The 25,780-nt window shown below is 41.3% G+C and overlaps 1 protein-coding gene across 3 annotated transcripts; it reads left to right on the top strand.

The window, feature by feature from the left end:
* LOC110517587 (type II inositol 1,4,5-trisphosphate 5-phosphatase) lies at window positions 1–25,636 on the top strand. Of its 3 annotated transcripts, XM_021595572.2 has the most exons (23): window positions 1–353; window positions 1,244–1,323; window positions 1,427–1,524; window positions 1,635–1,664; window positions 1,755–1,865; window positions 4,212–4,355; window positions 9,701–9,797; window positions 10,468–10,662; window positions 11,890–11,991; window positions 12,466–12,580; window positions 15,550–15,666; window positions 16,454–16,641; window positions 17,263–17,374; window positions 17,777–17,886; window positions 18,248–18,383; window positions 18,875–18,985; window positions 19,929–20,094; window positions 21,199–21,434; window positions 22,565–22,672; window positions 23,515–23,599; window positions 23,824–23,951; window positions 24,256–24,367; window positions 25,061–25,636. In XM_021595572.2, exons 1-23 carry the CDS (start codon window positions 297–299, stop codon window positions 25,168–25,170), a joined length of 2,748 nt encoding a protein of 915 aa, XP_021451247.2. In that variant the 5' UTR covers window positions 1–296; the 3' UTR covers window positions 25,171–25,636. The 3 variants fall into 3 exon arrangements, with proteins under 3 accessions (XP_021451247.2, XP_021451253.1, XP_021451259.1); XM_021595578.2 differs by lacking the exons at window positions 1–353; window positions 1,244–1,323; window positions 1,427–1,524; window positions 1,635–1,664; window positions 1,755–1,865 and adding an exon at window positions 3,270–3,665; XM_021595584.2 differs by lacking the exons at window positions 1–353; window positions 1,244–1,323; window positions 1,427–1,524; ... (1 more) ...; window positions 1,755–1,865; window positions 4,212–4,355 and adding an exon at window positions 5,114–5,278.
* Window positions 25,637–25,780: the final 144 nt, after the last annotated feature.

Below are 25,780 nucleotides of genomic sequence, written 5' to 3' on the forward strand. Positions count from 1 at the left end.
AGCCAAAACATGACGTCAGTTTTAGCTGCTGAAATCTCTGCGTGGCAGATCCACAAACATCTTGGAAAAGGGAATAAGGACATCTAGAAGAATACGGAATCATGTCGGAACACGGCAATACACTTTTACGCACTGTGAAAGCAAAAATGTGGTCGGATTTGTTGTTTTGTGTTCTCGATAGGAAGGTGGTCTAGCCCAACTTTGTAAGAGAGAAACGTTTGGTCTGTGTCTATTCTCGCTTCAATCTGTATTTTATGGGTGTGAGAGAGTTTGCACGAAAGTAACGGGTTTAAGTAATGGATCAATCCTTCGCAATTCAAGAGATTTTGCCACAAGACGAAAATTGCGTCATAGTATCCTTTATAGTGCGCACTAAAATGTTTTTTGTATCACTCCGATGTTATGAGTGCGTTATCTAAAGGCTGATGTTTGACTTCCTTTGGAAGAAGAAGACAATGTTTCATTCCGACGTGGCCTACCGGCAGTTCACACAAGGCGAGGCCGTGGAGTTTGTTTGTCAAGGCCCAATTGACTATACGTGTGTGTATCTGAATGTGGTGATATTTTATATATTTCATTCAATAGTACAATTGTTTGGGTTTAATGGGCTTTGAGTGTAAAGAAGAACAATTGCAAATGGCTTAATGAGGATATTTGAGCTGCTTTTCGATTGTAACACAAGTGTTACACTAGTATACGCCCTTATGTTATACTATGGACATTGTGTTTCAATAGCTAGGTCTGACTGGGGATTTGTAAAGAGCAGAATCAACAACCTCTGCATAAGAAGGTGTTAAAGTTCACAGTTAGTCATTGTTATGTAAATGACAACTGAAAAGTACCAATGGCCTGGCTTTGGCCCCAAGTGACAGCAGGACCGCTGGAGCCATGGCCAATGAGACACAGGTCCCGGGCTAAGTAGATGGAAACAGAACAGTTTGAGCGTTTTGTGTACAATATGATAGGTCCTCCACTGGGTGGCAATCTTATACAAGCTAATCAAATTCAATAGATTTTTGTCACATGGGCCGAATCCTTAACTGTAGCCTACTCTAGACCTACATATTTTCCAGACATTAGATTTGTTTTATATTAATGACTAGGCCTCTTGATGTGTAATGTTTTTCCCAATATATTAAAAAAATAAACTTAATTTTGATATCAACACTTGTGTAGGCCTATTTTCAAATGTGACATTGTGCAAAAATCTATGCAATTCCCTTAACCAGATTGTTGTAAACATGCTGTTCAATGTCTTGTCTTTGTGGACAATGTCACTGAAAGCAGACTATTGGGTTTGGTGGAGCGCACCAAGGAACATGCGTGAGTTGAAATTTATGCTATTCCACCAGACTTATGAAATATAAATGCTCTGAAAAATGCATTACACCTGCCTATAGTAATGTTCCATCTTTGTTTCCTATAGGCTGTTTGTTTTTACCCATAGAAGAATGGCGATAACTGGTGAAGATGTCACATTGGAGGACATTTTTCCCATCTCTAATGACTTTGCGGTTGTGGAAGGTATGCAAAAGTGAATGCATTGGTTTTAACTTGATTATTATAATATGCACAATGGAGGTGAAGGCATGGGCCTCGTAATGCATTGTAATAATATGTTATTCTTTCCTCAGTGTCCTCGGCAGATGAACTTTCTTTTGTGGGTGAGTTTTCTTTTTTTCCCTGGGTCAATTTCCCCCTGGTATGTTCATAGGGCCAAGTTATTAAATGTATATTACATGATATTTATATAGGTGCAGACACTAGAGTGAGGCTGAACTTCCAGGATGGGGAGCTGGAGGTGAGGCTTCCCTTTGGCTCCCACTCTCGCCTTTTCCTCAGTGAGGTCAACAGAGCCTGGAGTGGTAAGACATGACTTACTTCTCCATAAATGTATCACAAGCGTTGCATCCAAATTATTTCTCCTGAAGTATACATCTGGTATAGTTTACACTTACCACAAATCTATAAGCATTGGATCGGTGGAGGCATGGGCAAGAGGGGGTTTCCACCATATATCTTAAACTATTTATTTCCTTTCAAATCAGTGAGGGGAAGTGAACAAGTGCACACTTTAGAAGGAATGATAAATAATTGGGACATAACCAAGTAAAGGGTCATCCACACTATTACAAAATGATTTGAATTGAAAAAAAAAAAATCTGCTTATTGGACAAGCACAGGTAGTTCCTCTCTGTTTAAGTCTGTTTTCTTCTGGTGAGGGCCTAGTGAACATGACCCTGGTTTACTTGTTTATGTTGCAATAATCAAATCTGGCCAGTAATTCGAGATGTGTGCTCATTTCTGTGTGACATTTAATTTTTGCCATTTAATATATGATAATTTCAGTGCAGTTGCAAGTGAACTGCCCTAAAATAATGGATTAGAATTGTATTCTCAATTTTAGTCATTCGGTAGATACCGTATCACATAAAACACATATTTTTTGCCAGTAAGTTTATTACATGTCATGAACTACTAGTAGGGCTCCTGAGTGGCATGGCGGTCTAAGGCACTGCATGTCAGTGCAAGAGGTTTCATTGCAGTCCCTGGTTCGAATCCAGGCTGCATCACATCCGGCTGTGATTGGGAGTCCCATAGGGTGGTGCACAACTGGCCCAGTGTCGTCTGGGTTTGGCCGGGTAGGCCATCATTGTAAATAAGAATTTGTTCTTAACTGACTTGCCTGGTTAAATATAAAAAATAATATCCAGGTAAACAATAGGCCTATAGCAAATGCAGCATTTGGCATTTGACTCAATGATCCCAATCAGTCCTCCATGACAACAAAATCATAAACAATGGAAAAATACATTTGGCTAATCTATATTTCCAAGTCCTATTCTTGAAGATCAAGGGGTATAACATTTATTAGAATCACTGGAATGTAATCAGATTACGTTACTGAGTTTGGGTAATCCGAAAGTTATGTTACTGATTACAATTTTGGGCAGGTAACTAGTAACTGTAACGGATTACATTTAGAAAGGAACATACATATTTTTTTTACCATAAGTATATTGTGTTCTGTATGTACTTGTTGCTACTCAAGAGAAATGGCAGATTGTTCAGAAAATGTTCAGTTGACAACAATAGCCTTAATTCAAGTTGATAAAAGTGATGTAATAGATGGGCAAAGACACACCACAAGTTACACAAAACTCTAAAAAGAGGGGAACCAGTTGTCACTTCACCTATAAGACAACAGCCAAATGTGATGCATAGTTGAGAGAGAGAGAGAGAGAGAGAGAGAGAGAGAGAGATGGCATCAGAGAAAGAGAGCAAGTGAAAGAAGGAAAAGAGACTGGGGTGGCTCAGAGTTTTAGTGCTGTGTGCTCTTCCTGGGTAGTATATGTCTGTTGCTATATAATATTTCCTTCCATTTGACTTATATATTTGCTTTCGGCTTTTACATGTTTTTTTCCTGTTCATGGGATGAGCCACTGGATTCGTTGAGAGACAGTCTACTTTGCTATGTATGTGTCATTTTTGGCATTAGCTCACTACTTTATCAAATGGAGCTCTTAAATTTAAGATGGAGGACTAAAGATATTTTTTAAAAAGGGCCACACTCACTTTTACTCTGTGAGAGGAAACAGTGATGGAAAGTTTTGGTAACCTGGCAGCTATTCTTGTAAACAGGAAGAATGTGAGAAACTCGCAAGGTAAGCAGAAAAGTGACATCTTTGTAAAGTGTGTGGTCTTGTTGAAAGTAAAATAGCAGAGTGAGTGATTTTGGTGCGGTAATGTTCTCAAGGTAGGTCAAATATACGTGTAAGAGGAAGTGTCTGTGTGTTTGTGTGTGTGAACCACATGAAAGAGGGAACATAACTGAATATCTTTTTCAACCACATAGTAACAAACGTTTTTAGTCAACAAACAATTGTAAGGCCACCAGCTCGTGAGAATGTGAAGTAACCTGCCCCTGAATCACTTTCTACTTTTGAGTACCTATTTGAATGAAGCAAATGCTGTGGGTCATTTTCAGTTTACTGTATTATTGATAATTATCCTCATTGTGTGTTCTGTTCTGCTGAGGATCTCTTGAAATTGTTTCCTTATCATTGATGCGCCTCCAGCTTCTCCACTTCTATGGAGCAACACATATAAACCATTTGAATAGCAAAGTATGTTTATAGCCTACAATTGAAATGGCATATTCTGGGATTAGTGTAAGTGCCTTTTTCATGCTTCCCTTTTTCCTCCTTCAGATGTTTGCAAGTCTCCCAAGGAAGCACCGAAGTTTGAGTGGCTCCACAAGTACCGCAAAGCCTCCAAAGGCCAAGGTGGCATCAAACAGACCCTTGTACCCTTGGGAACGGCACACACCAAGATCAGCCAGCATAAGAAAACAGGTAAGCCAACAGCCCTCTTTGTGTCCCTCTCAGTCAGTACCCTCCCTGAACGTCTACCCTTATCACACAGAGCCCATTGTGTGGTAATATCTAGCAAATTCGTGTTGTTGACAGCTGAATGAAATGACAGGCCAACACTAAGAAAGCACATGATTGATAATTAACCATGATTCTTGGATCATGATAACTGTATCTGATCCAAAGCTTAGGAGGTGCCCTCCAAAGTGACATCACAAAGCTATGACATTTCTTATGGTTGTGTGACATGTCTCTTGTTGATGTTAGATGGTCTTGTTAAACTTTGGGGAGAGTGACAACATTGTCTTCCATGTTGGCTTTAAGTCTAGAAAAATAAATTCACAATGGATCTATCTTCACACTGTGAGAAAGCTATCACACTGTGCCTGTCAGTGTCAGCCAATGTCAAAGGAAGCTATTTGCTCTGGCACTCCCATTGATAAGCCAAGTGCCCAAACCTGTACATCTACATGCTATTTGCAATGTTGATTTTGTTGTTGTTGTTGTATCTTTAGATTTTCTCCTGCCACTGAAACATAATTTTCATTATTTCATGCAAGGCCTACCCATATGCAATTTCTTTATGCATGTGTAATGCATATAACTTCACATTAGTTCAAAAATGGGTTGACATGGAAATAATTGTAAGACTGTATTTGGCCCGACATAAACGCTTTATAGTTAAACTTTTGTAGTGAAGTTTTTTTTCATTTGCCACTTACCAGAGACCGTCCAGTGTCTTCGTGGTTGATTAGTTTGGTCTGTGGCACGACTTCACTTGCGCGAGTGCGCGTGAAAAAAAATGTATTCTCAACATTCCTTGCACGAACAGGTCCTTGGACATTGCACTGCACATAATGCGTGGAAGCCCTACTTGGAGATGTCTAGGGCGATTAAAGACACTGGTATGGGGACATGTTTATGATTTACTGTTGTATTTAGATGGTATATTTGCTACCGCAGTCTGAAACGTAAGTAACTTTTTTTATGCAGCAGTGCTTTTTCACCTTAGCTAGCTTCGCTAAAAAGCTAACTTCTGTTAGCCTTTGTTGCTAGCTCTACTTTCTGCTTCTAGCCAAAAATGCACAGATTAACGTTACTTGTCCTTCCTTGGTTTAAGTTAAAACGTTGACAAAATGATATGTAGCTAGCCAGCGTATTAGTTGAAGTAACTATATACTCTAGCTAGCTAAGTGGCGTTCTTTATGTGCATGTTTTGTTTGAGCTGTGGTTTGGAACGAGCGCACTAGCTAGGTAATTAGCATGTCAATATTATGGTTTGTAAAGGTTCGCCATCTATATTTGTAAACTAGATAAACTAGGCCATATGCTGTAGATTTGCGACAGTTCATCTGTCATTGTGTTCTGATTTGGGTTTGGTAATGCACCATGCAAACCTGACGTCCAGCAGCTTTGGGATTTTCACTGTCTTGACTATCTCAGTATCTGTCAACTGAACGTGTAAAGCTAGACGGGCAATTAGTAGCCACTTGGCATTTTCCATTGGAAATGGATGGACACTAGTTTGATTGTCTTGGGTTCTCTTTATTTTTGTATCTTGGAAAGTGTCCATACTAGTAGACTGCAGATAAGCACATTATATGTCTCTGCCCATTTCTTTATTCCTAGATACAAAGGGTTATTATATGCAATGCTGAACTTTGTGATGAGCACAGATTTTATTTTGCCCCGACTTTTGTGCACCCACAATGCAGTATGCTACAGCTAAGTGGTTGACTCACTTTTTATGTTTCTAGTTTTAGACTGCAAATAGTGATGATCGCAAGACTGAATGGTGAAAGTGGAGCTTGCTGTATAGAATGAATAGTGGAGGCATGCTATCAATAGTTCCAACCGTTGGATTGGTCTCTCCACTGACATTTTTGTATCATAATTCATGTGTGGTATATGTATGCAGAAGTCTGAAAGCTATCCATTCAATTCTCATAGGGTTTGTTCATGCACTGTAATTTTGCCATTACAGTGAATTGTTTGTTGGTGTAGCATTTAACAGGTTTAAAGAGCCTTAGTGACCACAGAGGAATATAAAGCATGCAGCGGATTACCATAAAGACACTTTTTTATAGGCTAGCTCATCTTCCCTTCTCTTTGGACAGGAGGAGGGTAAAATGCAGTGAATCATTCTTCTCAAATAGGCCAAATGAAAGCCAATGTAGGCCTAGGTGTTTACTTTCAATATTAGGTTAGGTCAGGGACTGGGAAGCTCCCTTGGGAGTTGGGATCTTGTGGTGTATTATTTAGGACTCAGGTGAAATGCAGTAAGTTATCCTTCGGGATCTTGTGTGTTGGGGCTTACTCCTCCTCCACATTGGTCTCTCAAAGCTCTCAGGGAGTTTCCATCTGATCTCACAGGGCGTAGTTTGTTTCCATTTTCTGTGTTCCAATAGCATGCGCGCACACCCTACAAATGGAAATTTGTGCCGCAGCTCCACTACACTGTAATTGATACTGCCATTTTGTTTACTCAAAATAGCATACTGGTTCTCTAATGCCCCTGTTTTGGACACCAGTATGCCTAAAGACAGCATTCAATAGCCTATACTTCACCCTCTCACTCTTGGCTAGCCGTTAAAACAATATATTCCAATATTTCTGCAAGTCTTTATTAGGAGTTGTATCTGTGGTGAGCTATTAGACTTTTTTTTCGGGTAGCTGTAGCCTCTGATTTATAAGCGATTTTTCATTGCTCTACAGAACTTTGTTCTTCCTCTGGTATTGTTTTGCAATCACTTTCCATAAACAATAGATAAAGCTAACATTTACCTTGACGGCCTTGTGAGAGTGTATAGTACGCAAGGAATTACTCCGAGGTGGTAAGAACGTGTGTGATGAGATTCGAATTACGCTTTTCTAAAGGATGAGCCTATGTTTACGTTGTATTAGCCTATGTTAACTTCCAACTGTTTTTCTTAAGAAAGGTTGGCCCAAGTCCTATCCTATTGCAGGAAGCCTTTGGTTCCTGAATTCAATACATCTTGTGCTTAGCCTTGGGTGTAATCATTAGTCCAAACCGTTGCAAATGGAAAACATTTAACAATTAACAAGTTTCTATTGGATAAATTCAGTTAGGTCTCCCCATTTTCATTCCTGTTTGGTTCCTAGTGAATACACCCCTGATCCCATATCTGTTTTTGCTATCTTGTCCTCATACTGGATAAGAAATCTCAAAAGCTTGTAGGCCAAGGCCTGTTGCATGAAAACATGTTGGCTATTTTCTTGCACAGTAGCTTGTATTGAGTTGATTCCGGAAAACAGAATGCAATAAACAATGAACTCGCAATCAGATACAGCTATGTGAGACGGTTGGTGGTTAAACAAAAAAAAACGATACTCCCTCTAAAGCAATTTCCTCTTTAATACACTTGCCATGTTCGTAGAGTTTCTTCTGCCAAGCAGTAGCAGACAGTGGCCATATTGTGTTAGACTCAGGCTTTGACTCTTCCATTGATTTAAACAACTTAAAATTCAATGTCTTGTCTAGGGTATCTTGCAATAGAGATTTGATGTCAGTGAGATTAACCTGGATGAATAAAGGTTATGCCTGAACAAAAATATAAGCGCAATATGCAACAATTTCAAAGATTTTACTGAGGTACAGTTCATATAAGGAAATCAGTCAATTGAAATAAATTAATTAGGCCCTAATCTATGGCTTTCACATGCCTTGGAATACAGATATGCATCTGTTGGCCACATAAACAGTCAGTATCTGGTGTGACAAACATTTGCCTCATGCAGTGCATCATCTCCTTTGCATAGAGTTGAATGTGGCCTGTAGAATGTTGTCCCACTCCTCTTCAATGGCTGTGCGAAGTTGGTGAGAACTGGAACACACTGTCGTACAGAATGTTCCACATGCTCAATGGGTGACATGTCTGAGTATGCAGGCCATGGAAGAACTGGGACATTTTCAGCTTCCAGGAATTGTGTACAGATCCTTGCGACATGGGGCCCGTGCATTATCATGCTGAAACATGAGGTGATGGTGGCGGATGAATGGCTCGACAATGGGCCTCAGAATCTCGTCATGGTATTTCTGTGCATTTAAATTGGCATTGACAAAACGCAGTTGTTTGTTTTTTGCAGCTTATGCCTCCCATATCATAACCCCACCACCACCATGGGGCACTCTGTCCACAACGTTGACATCAGCAAACCGCTCGCCACACAACACCATACCATCTGTCTGCCATCTGCCCGGTACAGTTGAAACCGCGATTCATCCGTAAAGTGCACACTTCTCCAGTGGCCCTCGAAGCTGATCGTTTGCCCACTGAAGTCGGCTACGACCTCAAACTGCAGTCAGGTCAAGAGCGTGGTGAGGATGACGAGCATGCAGATGAGCTTCACTGAGACCATTTCTGACAGGTTGTGCAAACCTACAGTTTCATCATCTGTCCGGGTGGATGGTCTCTAAAGATCCCGCAGGTGAAGAAGCCGGATTGGGAGGTCCTGGGCTGGTGTGGGTACACATGGTTGTAAGGCCGGTTGGATGTACTTCCAAATACTCTAAAACAACATTTGGAGGCGGCTTATGGTAGAGAAATTAACATTCAATGCTCTGGTGGACATTCCTGCAGTCAGCATGCCAATTGCACGTTCCTTCAACTTGAGACATCTGTGGCATGGGGTTGTGACAACTGTACATTTTAGAGTGGCCTTTTAATGTCCCCAGCATTAGGTGCACCTGTGTAATGCTGTTTAATCAGCTTCTTGATGTGTCAAACCTGTCAGGATTATCAGGATTATCTTGGCAAAGGAGAAATCTTCACTAACAGGGATGTAAACAAGTTTGTACACAACATTTGTGGGAAAATACGCTTTTTGTGCATATGGAACATTTCTGGGATCTTTTATTTCAGCTCATGAAACATGGGATAAACACTTTACATGTTGCGTTTTTATATTTTTGTATATTTTTCACTATAGAATATAATAAAATGCTATATCTAATGCAATGCTTTTGAAGACAGCCTCAGTCCATTTTCCATACATCCGAGTAGGCAAGGACCAAATCAACTTCACCATTGACCTGTGTGGGGTCTATTTCAGGCATGAGCTGATTGATTCTTCACTGGCGAAGCATTTGCATTGCTAGCTCCAGGGGCCTTTTTATAGGATTAGTGTTGGCACATGGCAATGTATTTGCCTGATTAGAATGACTTGGTTTACAACTCCTGTGTCTCTCTTCCTATCTCTTGCTCGCTCGCTCACTCTCTCTTGTTGTCTTTTTTTTTATCTCCTGCTCTTTCAACTCCCTCCCACGCTCTCTTTCTTGCTTTGTCTGTCTCTCACTCACTCAACAGGGAACTCATTGAACGCAGTAAGCAGATCCCCAGTAGAAGGGAACAAGAGGGTGAACAGTGGAGTGGAGCACCCCAGAGTGGAGTCCGGCCCAGAGAGGTAAGTACTGAACACCACTCTCCTCTCTCTGACAGTGTGCAGTATGCAAATGGTTGGCGCTTGAAGAAGGATATAAGGACCAGTGTGCCATATTGCATTTCTCCTCTCGTCCTCTAACCCCTGTCCTATATTGAGGACATTGAAATGTTTGTGTTGCGGTTATTCATTAGCCATGTTGTTCATTAGCCCGGCTGGAAGCTATACTGCATGTATAGCCTACATTAGGCCCCCCCTTGACGCTATTACAAAATCACTATATAATGTCTCTCAGAACATTAGCTTCCGTCCAGGCTAATGAACATCATGACTTAAGAAAAAAAAAACACCCACAACACAAACCATGGTAGACATAAATAATGATAGCCTAATTGTAGCTCTTCATAGGAAATAACTTGGTGCCAAGTGCAAACACACTCTTGTGGTACCTTTAGTTGGTTTAGTCTGAAAGGAGATGTGTAGTGGTAGTAGATGTTATACAGTAGTAAAGGAGTACAACTACATTTGACACTCCTGTCCCCCCCACCCAGACCATCTTTATATTCACATCTTGTCATTTAGCAGACTTTCTTATCTAGAGCAACCTACCATCAGTGCATTCACCTAAGGTAGCTGAAACCTCCACCTAGCACAATCGTTGCAAGTATAAACGTCTGTCTTGTGGGCCCCGCAGCCAAGGGAAAGTGAAGCGGGAGGGCTGGGATGAGCTGAAGCGCGAGGGCAGAGATGACCTGGTACGCCAGTCCAGCCACACAGCGTCCAACAAAGCCACAATGCTAGCCATGCCGCAGTTTGGCCTGCGCGACAACCTCGTCCGCTGTGAGCTGCTCAAGAACGAGGACATCTACACCTACCTGGAGAATTTCAGGTAACCCCCCTGCTTCTGTCCCTATCAAAGTCACTGTAACATGTGTTCTTATATCCTTTTCATGTTTCTGGGCTGGTTAGGCGTCCGCCATTGCTGGACCAGTGACTAGCCTGCTACTCTATTACTTTATTCACAAGCCAAGCCGACTGATGCTGCGCTGGTCTGGTAACACATCCATTTGCTGGAAAGGACCTTGTTAAATTAAATATCCCACCTACCACAATTTGCTCCAGGTTGGCACAATAGTGTGAATAAGGTATGTTTAAGCAATAAGGCTGGAGGGGGTGTTGTATATGTCCAATATACCACGGCTAATGGCTTTTATTAGTCTCGATGCAACACGCAACGCTGTGGTATATTGGCCATATATCACAAACCCCCGAGGTGCTTTATTGCTGTTAAAAACTGATTGCCCATGTAATTAGATCAGTAAAAATAAATATTTTGTCATAGTCGTGATATCAGACTGTATACCACAGGTGTCAGCCAATCAGCATTCTGGGTTTGAACCACCCAGTTTTTGTTTGTGGTTATCCAACTTCTATGCAAAATGCAAGCTACAGGGTTGACACATTTTGCGGTAAACAGGATGTCAGTGTAGAGGTGTGAGAAAGCATCTCATTGCTATAACTGATGAATTAAAGAATTGTCAATTTCCATGTAATGTTGAAGGAAATGGTTGCTCTCGAATTACTACTATCCAAACTCATAGTAGTTCATTTCTAATGCAGGTTTTAAGCAAAAGGGTTTTACAAATGTCTTTGTGATAACAAGCGTTTGGTTCTGTCCCAATCCCTCCACCCACTTGTACAATTCCATTTACGAAGTTGAAGGTAAGTGACTGGTATATGGAAACTCTGTCTAGCCCATGTCTACACCAAGCCAATGATTTTACATTTGTGGGCAGTAGTGGAAAAGTACACACTTCAGGAGAAAGAAAAGACTATTAGGATGCAGGAGGTTTGTACAGATGCCACGATAACAAGTACAGATCATGGACAGTGTCATGATGACAAGTGATTTATACTACAATGCCCTCTGGTGGTGGACACACACACATAGCTCTGTGAAGTGTTTAGGTTCTTGCTGCCCATTGCACCATCTGAAGGGGCTTGCTAAGGTCATGTCTGCCAGACACCCTCACAGTTCACCAGTTACGCCTATATTAGGCAGTGTTAGGCTTTGCTCCCACTGATTTTGTACTTACCACTCCTCTCCATCTCTCAGTTTCTTCCTAGGCACGTACAATGTGAACGGCCAAACCCCCAAAGAAGGCCTCCGTCCATGGCTGGGTTCCACATCCACTCCCCCTGACATGTACTGCGTGGGGTAAGTCCTATCCACCCAGGCATGATAAATCAATTCCCCTCTAAATCCATAGCCCACATAGACACTGACTGTACTGTCTGAGACCCCACTACAAGAGGGTGAGTTAAGTCATAGATTGTATTGAGTGGGAAGACAGTCGTAGTTGCAACAGAGCCAATTCAGCCAAATCTCTATGAATCGTGTCTCTTTCCCAGTGTGCACGACTAGTCTTGTGGTGTTGCAGATGATAAATTAAAAAAAAAAAAAAACATTTATGTACTCTGCGAATTAGGAACTTAAACACAAGGTTTTCAACCGTAGAAGAGCCAGTCAGTTGAGAAGAGTGGACTCACGCTCTCCTTGATCCTGTTTATCAGGGCACGCTGTCACAAAATGCTTAGCAACGGAAAACCAAAATAATTATTAATTGGGTACCTTCAGATAGTACCTGCCCCGTTTTGTACCGTGCCTACTGAACATGACCCTGTGTTGCAGGTTCCAGGAGCTGGACCTGAGCAAGGAGGCCTTCTTCTTCAACGACACGCCCAAGGAGACAGAGTGGATGAAGGCTGTGTCTGAGGGGCTGCATCCAGGCGCCAAGTACGCCTTAGTAAGAACCTCCCTCTCATTCAGTTAACCACTGGCCACTTGTCATGCCCAGTCTTGCTACTGCCACAAGGTTGTGTGTCCTAATACCAATGTAAAAATGTCTAGCTGTAGATGCCCTCATCCGCTAGTGACTTATTGCTGACTCCACTTTAGTCTGACCCACTACAGGCGGTCCAGGAAGAACCAGGCACATGTGTCCATATCCAGAGTTTTATTCTTCACACATAAATGATCTTGTGGTTCTATGAAAGAAATGAAATGAACAACTGGTAATGCAGCTACAGTTGAAGTCGGAAGTTTACATGCACTCAATTAGCATTTGGTAGCATTGCCTTTAAATTGTTTAACTTGGGTCAAATGTTTTGGGTAGCCTTCCACAAGGTGAATTTTGGCCCAATTTCCTCCTGACAGAGCTGGTGTAACCGAGTCAGGTTTGTAGGCCTTCTTGCTCGCACAAGCATTTTCAGTTCTGCCCACACATTTTCTATAGGATTGAGGTCAGGGCTTTGTGATGGCCACTCCAAAACCTTGACTTTGTGGTCCTTAAACCATTTTGCCACAACTTTGGAAGTATACTTGGGGTCATTGTCCATTTGGAAGACCCATTTGCGACCAAGCTTTAACTTCCTGACTGATGTCTTGAGATGTTGCGTCAATATATCCACATAATTTCCCTTCCTCATGATGCCATAAATTGTGAAGTGCACCAGTCCCTCCTGCAGCAAAGCACCCCCATAACATGATGCTGCCACCCCCGTGCTTCACTGTTGGGATGGTGTTCTGCAGGTTGCAAGCGTCCCCCTTTTTCCTCCAAACATAACGATGGTCATTATGGCCAAACAGTTCTATTTTTGTTTCATCAGACCAGAGGACATTTCTCCAAAAAGTACGATCTTTGTCCCCATCTGCAGGTGCAAACCGTAGTCTGGCTTTTTTATGGTGGTTTTGAAGCAGTGGCTTCTTCTTTGCTGAGCGACCTTTCATGTTATGTCGATATAGGACACGTTATACTGTGGATATAGATACTTTTGTACCCGTTTCCTCCAGCATCTTCACAAGGTTCTGGGATTGATTTGCACTTTTCGCACCAAAGTACGTTCATCTCTAGGAGACAGAACGCGACTCCTTCCTGAGCGGTATGATGGCTGCGTAGTCCCATGGTGTTTATACTTGCATACTATTGTTTGTACAGATGAACGTGGTACCTTCAGGCATTTGGAAATCGCTCTTAAGGATGAACCAGACTTGTGGAGGTCCAATTTATTTTCTGAGGTCTTGGCTAATTTCTTTTTGATTTTCTCATGATGTCAAGCAAAGATGCACTGAATTTGAAGGTAGGCCTTGAAATGCATCCACAGGTACACCTTTAATTGACTCAAATGACGTCAATTAGCCTATCAGAAGCTTCTAAAGCCATGACATCATTTTCTGGAATTTTCCAGGCAATTTAAAGGCACAGTCAACTTAGTGTATGTAAACTTCTGACCCACTGGAATTGTGAAATAATCTGTCTGTAAGCAATTGTTGGAAAAAATTACTTGTCATGCACAAAGTAGATGTCCTAACTGACTTGCCAAAACAATAGTTTAACAAGACATTTGTGGAGTGGTTGAAACACTTAGGTAGAAGTCATTAAAACTTGTTCATGTAAATTTCCGACTTCAATTGTATATAGTCAGGTCTGTACATAGTATGCCTAATGTGTGTGTAATGCTATACTAAGTATACTGCTCAGTTCTGTAATTAGACGACATGCACAAGGTAAAAAATGCTAACAGCTGGCGACACAACAAATGTACATATGTATCACGATAACCAACACTAGCAAGGTTTCAGTAGCATGCATTAAACATCCACAACAGTAGAAGGCCCCAATTGTCATTGTGGATGCACACACAAACACATCAAGAAAACACACTGAAAACCTGGTCCCCAGCCAAACTTTGCATCCTCATCAGCTGAAGATGATAACCACTGAGCTAGAGTGGGAGGAGCCAGAGTCCAAATGTCCATTCGGGGACACTGATTGGCTGAAACAGACAGCAGAGAAGGGGAGAAATCACCCTAATGGGACTGTGGGGACGGTTACATGCATGTTTCTTCTTTATAACTGAGGCCCTGTTTGAATACGCCAAAAACGCATCCTTCCTTCCTTAAAATACAATAATCAACGATGTGAGAGGGTTGGATTGGTAAAAGAAGTGGGGTGCTAATCTTGCTTTCACTTGTCCAAGCACATGCAAGTCAGTGATTACCTCAAGTCTGTGAGGAAGGAAGGATGCATGTGGTCACAGTTGGTACAATTGAGTGTCGCTGTACTACAGATGTTTCCAAAGCAAAGTGTTACGATGTTGTAATGACTCAGTTGCTTCCCTTTATACTGTAAAGTGTGGTTTTGTTAACCTGGTGAAAGCTTGTACATGAGCTTCTCTCTTCCGATCTTATTTTTATCTTGGCCTATTTCCCCTTTATATAAATTGCAGACTCAAGCCAAACTGCTTCTTCCTCTTTGAAGGCTCGTAAAGATTTTCTCACTCAACCACCCAGTATGATGACATGCAATTTGTCAGTCCTCTGTCACTGGTGTGAATTTAGCACACTTGGTCGCTTCGTAATTGACATAGCATAGGGCAAGAGTCTGTGAAATGAATATGAATATGATAATGTTGTGTCATATCCTACTTAGGTTTATATCCTTGACAGGATTGAATGTGGAACAATCATACTGTTAGCAATTTCTAATTTTTGCTCCTGCAGTGTTGACATGAACAATATTGCATCGTCCTGTATGCCACTTCACTGCGGTCCTCCTGACCAGATCTCTATTGTTTACCCCTTCCGCTAAAACGCTACGTGAACAACCATAGGTGTTTCGTAACAGCACAAACACATCTAGGATCAGGCTAATAGCTAATGCGTGACCAGTGTATTGTCCTATCTGTGACCTATGACCCCTGTGTATCCCTACAGGTGAAACTGGTTCGTCTGGTGGGCATCATGCTGCTGTTCTATGTGAGGAATGAGCACGCCAAGCACATCTCTGAGATGGAGGCAGAGACCGTGGGCACCGGCATCATGGGTAGAATGGTAGGGGTGTGTGTGTGTGTGTGTGTGTGTGTCCAGTGAGGGTATAGTAGGAGTACTTATCCTTGGCCGCTAAGCAGGCTGTCATCAATTGCTTAGCAGTCTTGGAAGTTTAGAGCAGGAGGTTGGGTGGCGTCCACTAGTTTAATTTAGCTTCCATTTTACAGTTGGATAAGGAGTTATATTGCACTTACAACCCCTTCTACCTACAAACTCCGCTTTAACCAGAGTTTAGAAAACCAGTTTTTCTCACATTTGTAGCCCCAAATACACCAGACTTGGAACCAAGGTATGTTTGGAAAACACATTAGATTTCCTATTGTTCATAGAGCTATTTTTTTGTATACAGACGTCGAGTGACGCGCTCACATCCCGGTACCAAAAAGCTCTGTAGCAGGATAGCTAACGCTAAAGTTGGGACCTTGACAAACTTAACAGTGAGTGAGTGATGACCATGAAAACACACAAGGCTGATGGCTATAGCTATGTTCAACCAGTTGATTATTCTTCTGGCTTTATCTAGCTCTATTTGTGATAGTTTACCTTGCCTCACAGGCTTGCTAGCTATCCAATTCTTTTACATCTGCAATGTTGTTGACTATGACCATCTGATTCCGTGTTTGTTAATAACTTGCACGTGCTGAATTTGAATTTGCATGTGATCGTATCCACTGCTAGATAAACAAAGCTTTTTCTGAAACTGCACGTGCTACTATTCATGACGCAGCAGGGAAATGGTTTGTTCTATAAAAGCAGATAATGTCAAATGTTTTACAAACACCTCTCTCAGGGAAACAAAGGTGCTGTGGCCATCCGCTTCCGCTTCCACAACTCTGACATATGTGTGGTCAACTCCCACCTGGCCGCCCACATTGAGGAGTACGAGAGGCGCAACCAGGACTACAAGGACATCTGCAGCAGGCTGCTTTTCCGCCAGCACGACCCCGCCCTGGCCCCACTCGCCATCATGAAGCATGAGTATGAACAAGTCTTTAGTACAAAGCAGTATTTCCACTTTTCAGGGTTGTGTTCATTAGGGCATGAACATTTTATTATTATATAAATATATATATTTTTTTACAGGTTTTGGAACCAAAACGTTTACATGAGCATTTCTTATTGGATATGTTTTGGGTTGTGTTCATTAGGGCACACATCGATAATATTTAGCAAAGGAAAACAAAAGTATTTCTTATTGGACGAGTCCAGATAATCCCTGCCCTTTTTTCGGTCTTTTTGTTTGTTATTTTGTGCCGAATGAACAAGACCCTGGATTTGGTAGTTGTGGTGGTACATCATCCTTTGTATTTATTCCAACATGGTGCCATTTTCTCAAGGGAACAAAATTGCGAATGTATTATGTAAACCTTTTGATCACAAGACCAGTGCACCGTGCCAATTTCACATAACTTTATAATGGCTTACATGAACATTTGAAATGAATGCAGTGTTTTGATGCAGTCGTAGAATGGGATGAGTTCTAGAACCACATGCAAAGCCACAGCCACCGTTTTCCATATTGAAGTAGAATTATAGAAGAGTAGTTATATTTCTATGATTTTCCATATTCTCAATGCATCATATTTTCCTTGCTTACAGTGTGGTCCTATGGCTGGGAGATCTCAACTACAGGCTAAGTGACCTTGATGTCGACAATGTGAAGGACTTAATCGCCAAGAAGGATTTTGAAACGCTGCACAGTTATGACCAGGTAGGTAATCTCAAGCCGCTTAACTTCAAGCCATTTAAATGTCTACTTCTGGGGTGTGTTCAGTAGGCAAATGTTGCAGATAATGTCATGAATAGAGCTGACAAGATTCCTTACTCTACTTGTCAGACAGGGAGGTTTGTTCTAGGTAATATCTGAAAGTTCCACAACATTGTTCCCAGGGTCATATTCATTAGGCACCAAACGGAAGAAAACTGATCTGAAACAGGGAGGTACTACCTGAAATTGTCCATTCAGAAACACACATTTTCCGTTGCAAAACGTTTTGCTACGTTATGCCCTAATGAGTAAGACTGCTAATCTCTGTGTTCAGTGCCAGTCACATTACACCCTGATGAGTGTGATAATTGTCACGCTGTCTTGTTGTGGCTCTGTGGTCCTCAGCTGAAGAGGCAGATCGATGAGAAGGCTGTTTTCGTGGGCTTTGTGGAGGGAGAAATCGGCTTCCTGCCCACTTACAAATACGACACCGGCTCCGATCAATGGGACACAAGGTAACTTCTCCTTTCTAAATGTCTAGTGTTATCTATAAAGGCAATGGAGAAAACAATAACACTTTACTAAAATCCTGAAGATATATTGCATTATAATGATGTTTTATAATGCTTCATAAGAACATGTATGAACCCCTTATAATGTCTTATGGTTGTCACATTATGAGCCTAAGGCGTTTTGAGTTGGAATATTGATACACAAATTAGCCTTATTATAATGCATTACAAAGGCTCATACATTCTTATAATACATTTTAAAGCATTATAGCTGCAGAATAAAGTGTTACAAAACTCAAAAAATATCTTATTGCGTGTAATTAGTTTCTGAAATGTCTTAAAGCTTCATGTTTCACGCCCTCAGTGAAAAGTGTCGTGTGCCGGCGTGGTGTGACCGGATCTTGTGGCGAGGCAAGAATGTGCGGCAGCTGCACTACCAGAGTCACATGGCCCTGAAGACCAGCGACCACAAGCCAGTCAGCTCCCTGCTGGAGATAGGGGTGAGAATTAGTTTCTGCCATTTGTCCTTTGACCTCTTAGAGACCATGATGTTTTGGTTGGTTTACACTGGGGGTCGTAACCAAAGAATATTATAGCTCATCCAAGATTGTTCAGGTAGGTCTTTTACAATCTTAGTCACGATATAGGGCAGAGCAAGCAAGGAGGTGGGCAGAGTTTAATCTTGCTCCATCCTCTCCCAATGCCTTGCCACTAGACCTCCTGTCTTTACCAAGTACGGGAATTCCTTATTAGAAGTGATTTTTATTCTTGTGACCAGTCTGAGTTTCCCGCAGAGCCATATATTTAGAGTTCAGACAACTTTTAGCATTGTGCATTTTAGCATTTCATTTATGCATTCATGACAAGTATTTGGATTGTAATTCTAGATATTCTGTTGCATGGCATTTTCTTTAAATGTTAAAATAATGATATGCTTCTAGTTTCCCCTATTCATCTGTGTTCTAACCTCCCTTCCCTGCTGCTTCCTCAGATCAAGCTGGTGAACGAAGAGTCCTACAAAAAGACATTTGAGGAAATTGTGCGCTCGCTGGACAAGATGGAGAACGAGTGCATTCCATCCCTAACCCTATCCACGCGAGAGGTGAGTGGTCAAGAGTTAAGTGGTTCGTTCTACTTGAATTGTTATAGATGAAGAATATGTTAACATTTCTCTGGTCTTTCATAATACACAATGCAACATTATTAGTGAACATTGACAGCAGCAGGACCTTGTGAACGACTCTTATTAGTTGAGCTCTGCTTTTTACGAACAGGAGTAAAATTGAGGGAAATGTGCTACATGTACAAATGTATATTTTCTCTTCACATTTAACCTGCACTTTTTGTATTGTTCAAACGTTGAAAAAAAATTTATTCAAATGACGTGAATTCACAATTCAGATGTGGTTCTGTGTATGACCGCTAGGGGTCAATGCAGTTCAATCTACCTCGGTCCTGGAATTCCTACATACTGGTTGTCACTAGTTACCACAGCCACAAAGTCATAACGCCTGCCTGTTTCTACCATTTATCTTCTTAAAATGTGATTTTAAACCTAGCCATACTGCTAACCTTAGTCTAAGCCTAACCTTACATTAAGTTTTCATGAATTTTTACGCTATTGAAAATTTTGACTGTGGTAACTAGAGGAAACCCTACCAGGCGGCGCTCTCCTCCATGTTGTCAGTACGTAGATCATGTCCCGCTGCTCGTTGCAGTGATGTATGACCGCGTGTTCATAGACATTCAACAATCTGTTGTTAATGCCACGTATGGTGTTTGAGAGCTCGTGCTTTGTACTTGCACTTGTAGAGCAATTGTTGCGCAATTTCTCCATCGGGGATGTCACGGTTTTTCGACATGTCATCTTGTAGTCTGGTTCTAGATATATCATTAGGGTATTGAAGCTAATGTCCTCTACCATTTGATAATGGCTGCATATCAACTGCAATCATTTCTGTAATCAGCGCTGTGATTTTCACACTGTCACACACCCCCCTACTCCCTACCTGTGAAACCTAATCCAAATCACTTTCCCTCCCCAGTTCCAGTTCAAAGACGTGAAGTTCATGCAGCACCAGGCAGAGACTCTGACCCTCCACAACGACGGACAGGTCCCGTGCCAGTTTGAGTTCATCCAGAAGCTGGATGAGCCCACCTACTGCAAGCCCTGGCTCACCGCCAACCCGGCCAAGGGCTTCATCGCTCAGGGTGAGTATAGCAGGACCATGGCCCTATTATTTCTTCTGTGTTTTCTTGGAAGTAAGCACATGTATCAAGTGTCAGAGAAGGAGTGCTCATCTAGGATCAGGTCCCCCCCCCCCCATCCATGTAATCCAATTCATTGTGATCTCAAATGTAAAACTGATCCTACATTAACACTCCTACTCTAAAACGTCTGATACATACAGCCCCAGATCTAGAGTTTGGCTGGGTGAATACAAGGTTGCCACCCCATTACTTTCTTCAACCTAACTAATTCAGATCAGTGAGTACTTCAAGGAAGGTCGGAAGGCATTTCTGAAGTATTAGAACAGGGCCTAAGACTTACATTCAGGAATGGATATCAATCTCTATAAGCACCTGGCCTCCCCGCTATGTTTGATGTAATGTCATGAGCTATATGACATATGAAGCGAGAGACCACATCATAGCTCTGTGTTCTGAGTGAATGATTAGATTTTAGTTTTCCCGGTGACTGCAATTGATAGAGGCATTTTCTCAACTCAGTGTTTGACGGTAGGAAAGCAATTTCAGATCTGTCTAGCACGAGAGACTTGAAAATAATGGAGAGATCTCAAGGCTTAGGGTGGAAGGAGTGGTGGATGTGCCTCAGTGCTCGTTGCCTCTCTGGGTCTTGCTGATAGTCTGTTTTTTATTAGTTTGTCTCATTTAGTTCTGGCGTTGTCAATGTAGTGATGCAGCTGTAAATGAATAGGGTTTCCTTCACACATTCACGTGCAGTTAGTAATGCTTAGTGTACAGTACAACCTTTGCTTGTGGTTATTCAACACCACTCGTCAACAAGTTTCCACAAAGCACATTTACATAGAGCAGGGTCATGTTCATTAGGTCATGCAAAAAAACAAAAAAAAACATTTTAAAACGTTTTGAAAAATAATATTTTGGGTTATTGGACATGTCCAAGTAGTCCCTCTTCAGTTTGTTTTCATTAATTTGATCCCTAATGAACACAACCCTGTTCATCTGTGTCTCAGGGAATTGATAATCAGGAATTGGTGCCTTTCTGAAATTCTCCTCCATTTGATAAATCATTGAAATATACCTGATCCCGTCAATGTGCTGTTCACCAAGGCGGCAACATGGACATCGACCTGGAGGTGTTTGTGAACCGCTCCACCGCCACGGAGCTCAACGCAGGCCGCCAGCAAATCGAGGACATCTTGGTGCTCCACCTGGAGCGGGGAAAGGACTACTTTCTCTCTGTGTCGGGCAACTACCTACCCAGCTGCTTCGGCTCGTCCATCCAGACCCTGTGTCAGCTGAGGGACCCCATCCAGGAAATGCCCCTGGAGACCCTCCGGGAGCTGGTGAGTTCATTATAGCCAGCAAGGAGTGTGTTCATTATTGTATATATTTTGCAATGGAAAGCAAAAATGTGCATTTCTTATTGTACAAATTCATGGTTCTGAGTGAATACGACCCAGGTGCAGTCTGACTCAGAAGGCTGCTTTCCCATTCTTCACACTTCTCCAAAAGTGTGCAGTGGTCTGGTATATTCCCCATCGTGGATTTAAAAGTATTAGATTGGTGTAACCTAAGCATTGGCTGAAGGGAGTTTCCACCATTGTGAAATATGGAGTATGCAAGTGCACACGTTGGGAAAAAAGTGGAGAATCCGGAATCACAACACCTGACCGTGTCCTGGAAATGTCCCCCTCTTCAGGGGTATTTTATATGAAAGGCCTTGCCCAGAGTAAAAACAATTAAAAGTGAAAGTGCTCTGGGGGGATTCTGTCCTGCTGATAATTTTTGTGTGATTTTGTTTTCTATGTAAATGCACAGTCATCTAAAAATGAACCAGGAAGTGTGAATGTTGAACTAGCCTGCAGTCTATATTCCCCAAATTCATTGAGACAAGAAACGAGACACATTTGCACTAAAGACGGAAGCTAAAAGGAAATTATTTCGTAAGCTTTTCGTTATAGCACCCCATTTCCGTTTTGTCTTACTAAGCCTACTTCTTGTGTAATAACAAACTGTTTGTATTGGTTTTTTTTTTTGTACTGTGCGAACCAAATTGGAGATTTTGTGTCTGAAGTGAGTTTCCAAACAGGGAATCAAATCACCCATTGTCCCAGAACACACTGTTGCCAGGGGAGAATATCCACAGGGTCATTAGTGTTGCAAAACAGCATGGCTGTAATGTACGCCAGAGCAACCCTCTCCAGAAGCTTCTGTGTTTGATCTTCAGTCAGTGTTATGCTAAAACTGACCAGATCAAAAGATGATAGATTCTGAGAATAAAGAAGCCCAAAGATGTCTCAACCTTTTAATTTTTTTTTACATTTTATTATCTATGGCTCGCTAGTTATTAATACAGGCAGCATAAATAGCTACAACACATTGTCCTCTCAGGATATGTTGTTAAAGAAAGGTTAGCTCCAGGATTTAAACCAATTTCACTCAATTGTCAATTTTTCTTGTCTTCTTTCTAAAGACGTCATCAGGCGATGAGACCAGAACCGTAATCATCGATAAGCCCCTGGATATCCCTAAAGAGATATGGCAGATGGTGGACCACCTATACCGTAATGCTCCTAAACAGGTCAGGACTCACAGAAATCTTTTACCATTTTACGCACTACTGAACCAAACCTAGAACAGCTAGGTGCGTCATTGGATGCTTTTTTTTGCCCCTCTAAACATAGAATCAAGCTGTTTATCTGTCTCTCTGTGACATCTTTACATGTAGGCCGTCATTGTAAATAACAATTTGTTCTTAACTGGCTTGCATAGTTAAATAAGTAAATACAAAATATTGGGAAAATGGGCCCTGAGCTGTACTGGGCTGTACTATGCCTCCACAATAGTTGTTGTTGCTGCTTGGAAGGGACAATGTGAAAAGAAACAATCAGAACCAGTACAGCTCGGGTCGGAATCAGGCATTCAGTTCTTGACAATACACTAGTTTTCAAGGACATTGGCTAGTACCTTTTGCCTACTTAACTCCCCTTTCCCAGTTAGTTGCACAGCCTCAAATAATTCAAAGTGATTTGGGCAGCTTTTGGCGTCCTCCCAGCTGTGCTTTTTTAAATGTGTTTTACATTTTTTACAAGGACCGACATATTAGTATTTTTCACCACAGCAAACTAGCAGAGTGAAAATGGGAACGTTTGGAAACGTTCTATTTGTCTCTGGCATCCACCAACAGGCTGGAATGACACAACAGAACGGTTTTGTCTCTATGATGCCCGGTTTGGTTTTTTGTATAGATTTATTAGTTTATTTAATTTAAAAAGTGAAATGCATAATACTCTACAATATTGACATGAATACAGTTCTACTAATCCCCGATCAGTTGAAATGCTGCTGCTTTTGCCGGCTACCCTTTGTGTGCTTTGAAGTTATGTGTTTACAGTACAACTAACTTTTTGCCTCTATTTCAAGGGGGAACTATTTCAACAACCTGGGCTCCGCAGTGAATTTGTGGAGATAAGGGATTGCCTTGACACTGGCATGCCAGACTCTCTCCGTATCCTTAACAACTTATGGGATGTGTTCATTAGGCATTAAATGGAAGAAAATGGCCTAAAACAGGGAAGGACTACCTGGACATGTCCAATAAGAAATGCTCATTTATTTTTCAAAAGTTTTCCATTTTGTGCCTTATTTTGTGCCATTTTGTGTCCATTAAGTCTTAGTGTCTACTGTATTGTTTTAAGTGGTTGATGCCCCTTGACCCGTGTTGACCCCTAGCTGGCAGTAACCACTCTGTGGCAGAAGCACTGCTCCTCTTCCTCGATGCCCTCCCTGAGCCTGTGGTCCCCTTCTCCCTGTACCAGCAGTGCCTGGAGTGCTGCTCCAACACCAGTCAGTGTAAAAAGGTCAGTACCAATTCAATTCACTCTTAAAAGTAGACGTTACTTTTCTCAGTGCCCCTATAGTAGGATACTCTGTATGTAATGATTGTCTACTGTACTAGGTCTTGTGCATTAGGCTTCAAACGTTCTGAAATAGGGAGGGTCTAACATCTATATATATATATTTTTTTTTAATGTTTTCTGTTGCGTGCCCTAATGAACCCAACCCAGTTGTGAGGAATTAGTCTGTGATTTGCTCTCATGTTGTGGTGTTTTAGCTTGTCTGTGGTGTTGATTGCTATTGAGTGATGTTTTTCTTCATCCTCAGGTTGTATCCTTGTTACCTCAGTGCCATAAAAACGTGTTTAACTATATAGCGGCTTTTCTCCGTGAGTTGTTGAAGCATTCTACACACAATAACCTGGATGTCAACATTTTAGGTAAGGTGAAAGGGAAAAATTCTGTAACACATTTTGCATTCTTATCAAACACACAAACAATTGGCTGATATGTGTTTTGAAAGGGTTAAATGAAACGCCATGGTCTTCTTGACCAGTACCAAAGAGGTTCAATGTTTTTAAAGTCGAGCAATGCAAGTTTAAGATCAGAAGCTGTTACAAGGTACAAACCTGACTCAGTTACACCAGCTCTGTCGAGAGGAATGGGCCAAAATTCACCCAACTTATTGTGGGAACCTTGTGGAAGGCTTCCCAAAACGATTAACCCAATTTTAAAGGCAATGCTACCAAATACTAATTGATATGTAAACGCCTGACCCACTGGGAATGTGATGAAATAAATAAATGCTGAAATAAATAATTCTCTCTCTCTTATTCTGACGTTTCACATTCTTAAAATAAAGTGGTGATCCTAACTGACCTAAGACAGGGAATTTTTAAACTGGGTTTAAATGTATTTGGCTACGGTGTATATAAACTTCTGACTTCTACTGTAGCTACGATATTAGCTGTAAAAATGTTGGGTCAGATTCTAGATTTGTTCCTTTTTCATTGTTCTCATTTTATTTAATATTTTATGATACAAAATAAAAAAGCAACAATTGAATCTTACTTCAAGTGCCAGTTTAGTAATTATTATGTTATTGACATTGTGCCCTATGTCATCCCTCACAGCCACCATTTTTGCTGCCTTGCTACTGAGGTCACCCACGAAGCAGGACCTTGCAGAGAAGAGGAAGACGCAAGAGTTCTTTCAGCATTTCCTAGTCCAGGACCTCTCTTGAATAGAAGTGTTTTCCTGCCATGTCTTACATGCTACAAACTCTTTTAGACACTTGTAGTTTAATGTACAGCTCAGTATTTGTAATACATGTAATAAGTTCCTATTCATATAGATGGCTCTTTGTATAGGTACACAGTCAGTCCAATTGATTAGGCTTACGCTCCTTTGATTTGAAGTCAACTGTGTTTTGACAAACTATGTTTAAGCTGTTGATGCACAGCTTTTATTCAATCACTGAGCAGCTGTAGTAAACTGACCATTTTTAATGTATGTATATTTACCAGTTTATTTAAAGAGAAATATGTGTTGTGCTGTTTTGTGAAGGCAAAACAGTGGATCGTTATTTTATATATGAAAGTATTTCAAACAGTTGTGGTTTGGCTTTTTCCCCCCCCCATTTCTTTCCCATTTATCAAGCAAATTGAAAAAGTTAGTTTGGAATTTTAATAAACCCACTGTCACATTTACCCTTGGCCTATCCAATGTGGTTCCTTCGGCTGTTAGTACTGATTGGGAATTACAAATCAAATGATATCTTTAGTAGCTTTGCATTATTTTAAATCTAAGATTTCATTTCAGTAGTTTCGATTTCATTATAGGGGGACTAGTGT

This window comes from Oncorhynchus mykiss, chromosome 3, assembly GCF_013265735.2.
Source record: "Oncorhynchus mykiss isolate Arlee chromosome 3, USDA_OmykA_1.1, whole genome shotgun sequence".
Classification (NCBI taxonomy): Eukaryota; Metazoa; Chordata; class Actinopteri; order Salmoniformes; family Salmonidae; genus Oncorhynchus; species Oncorhynchus mykiss.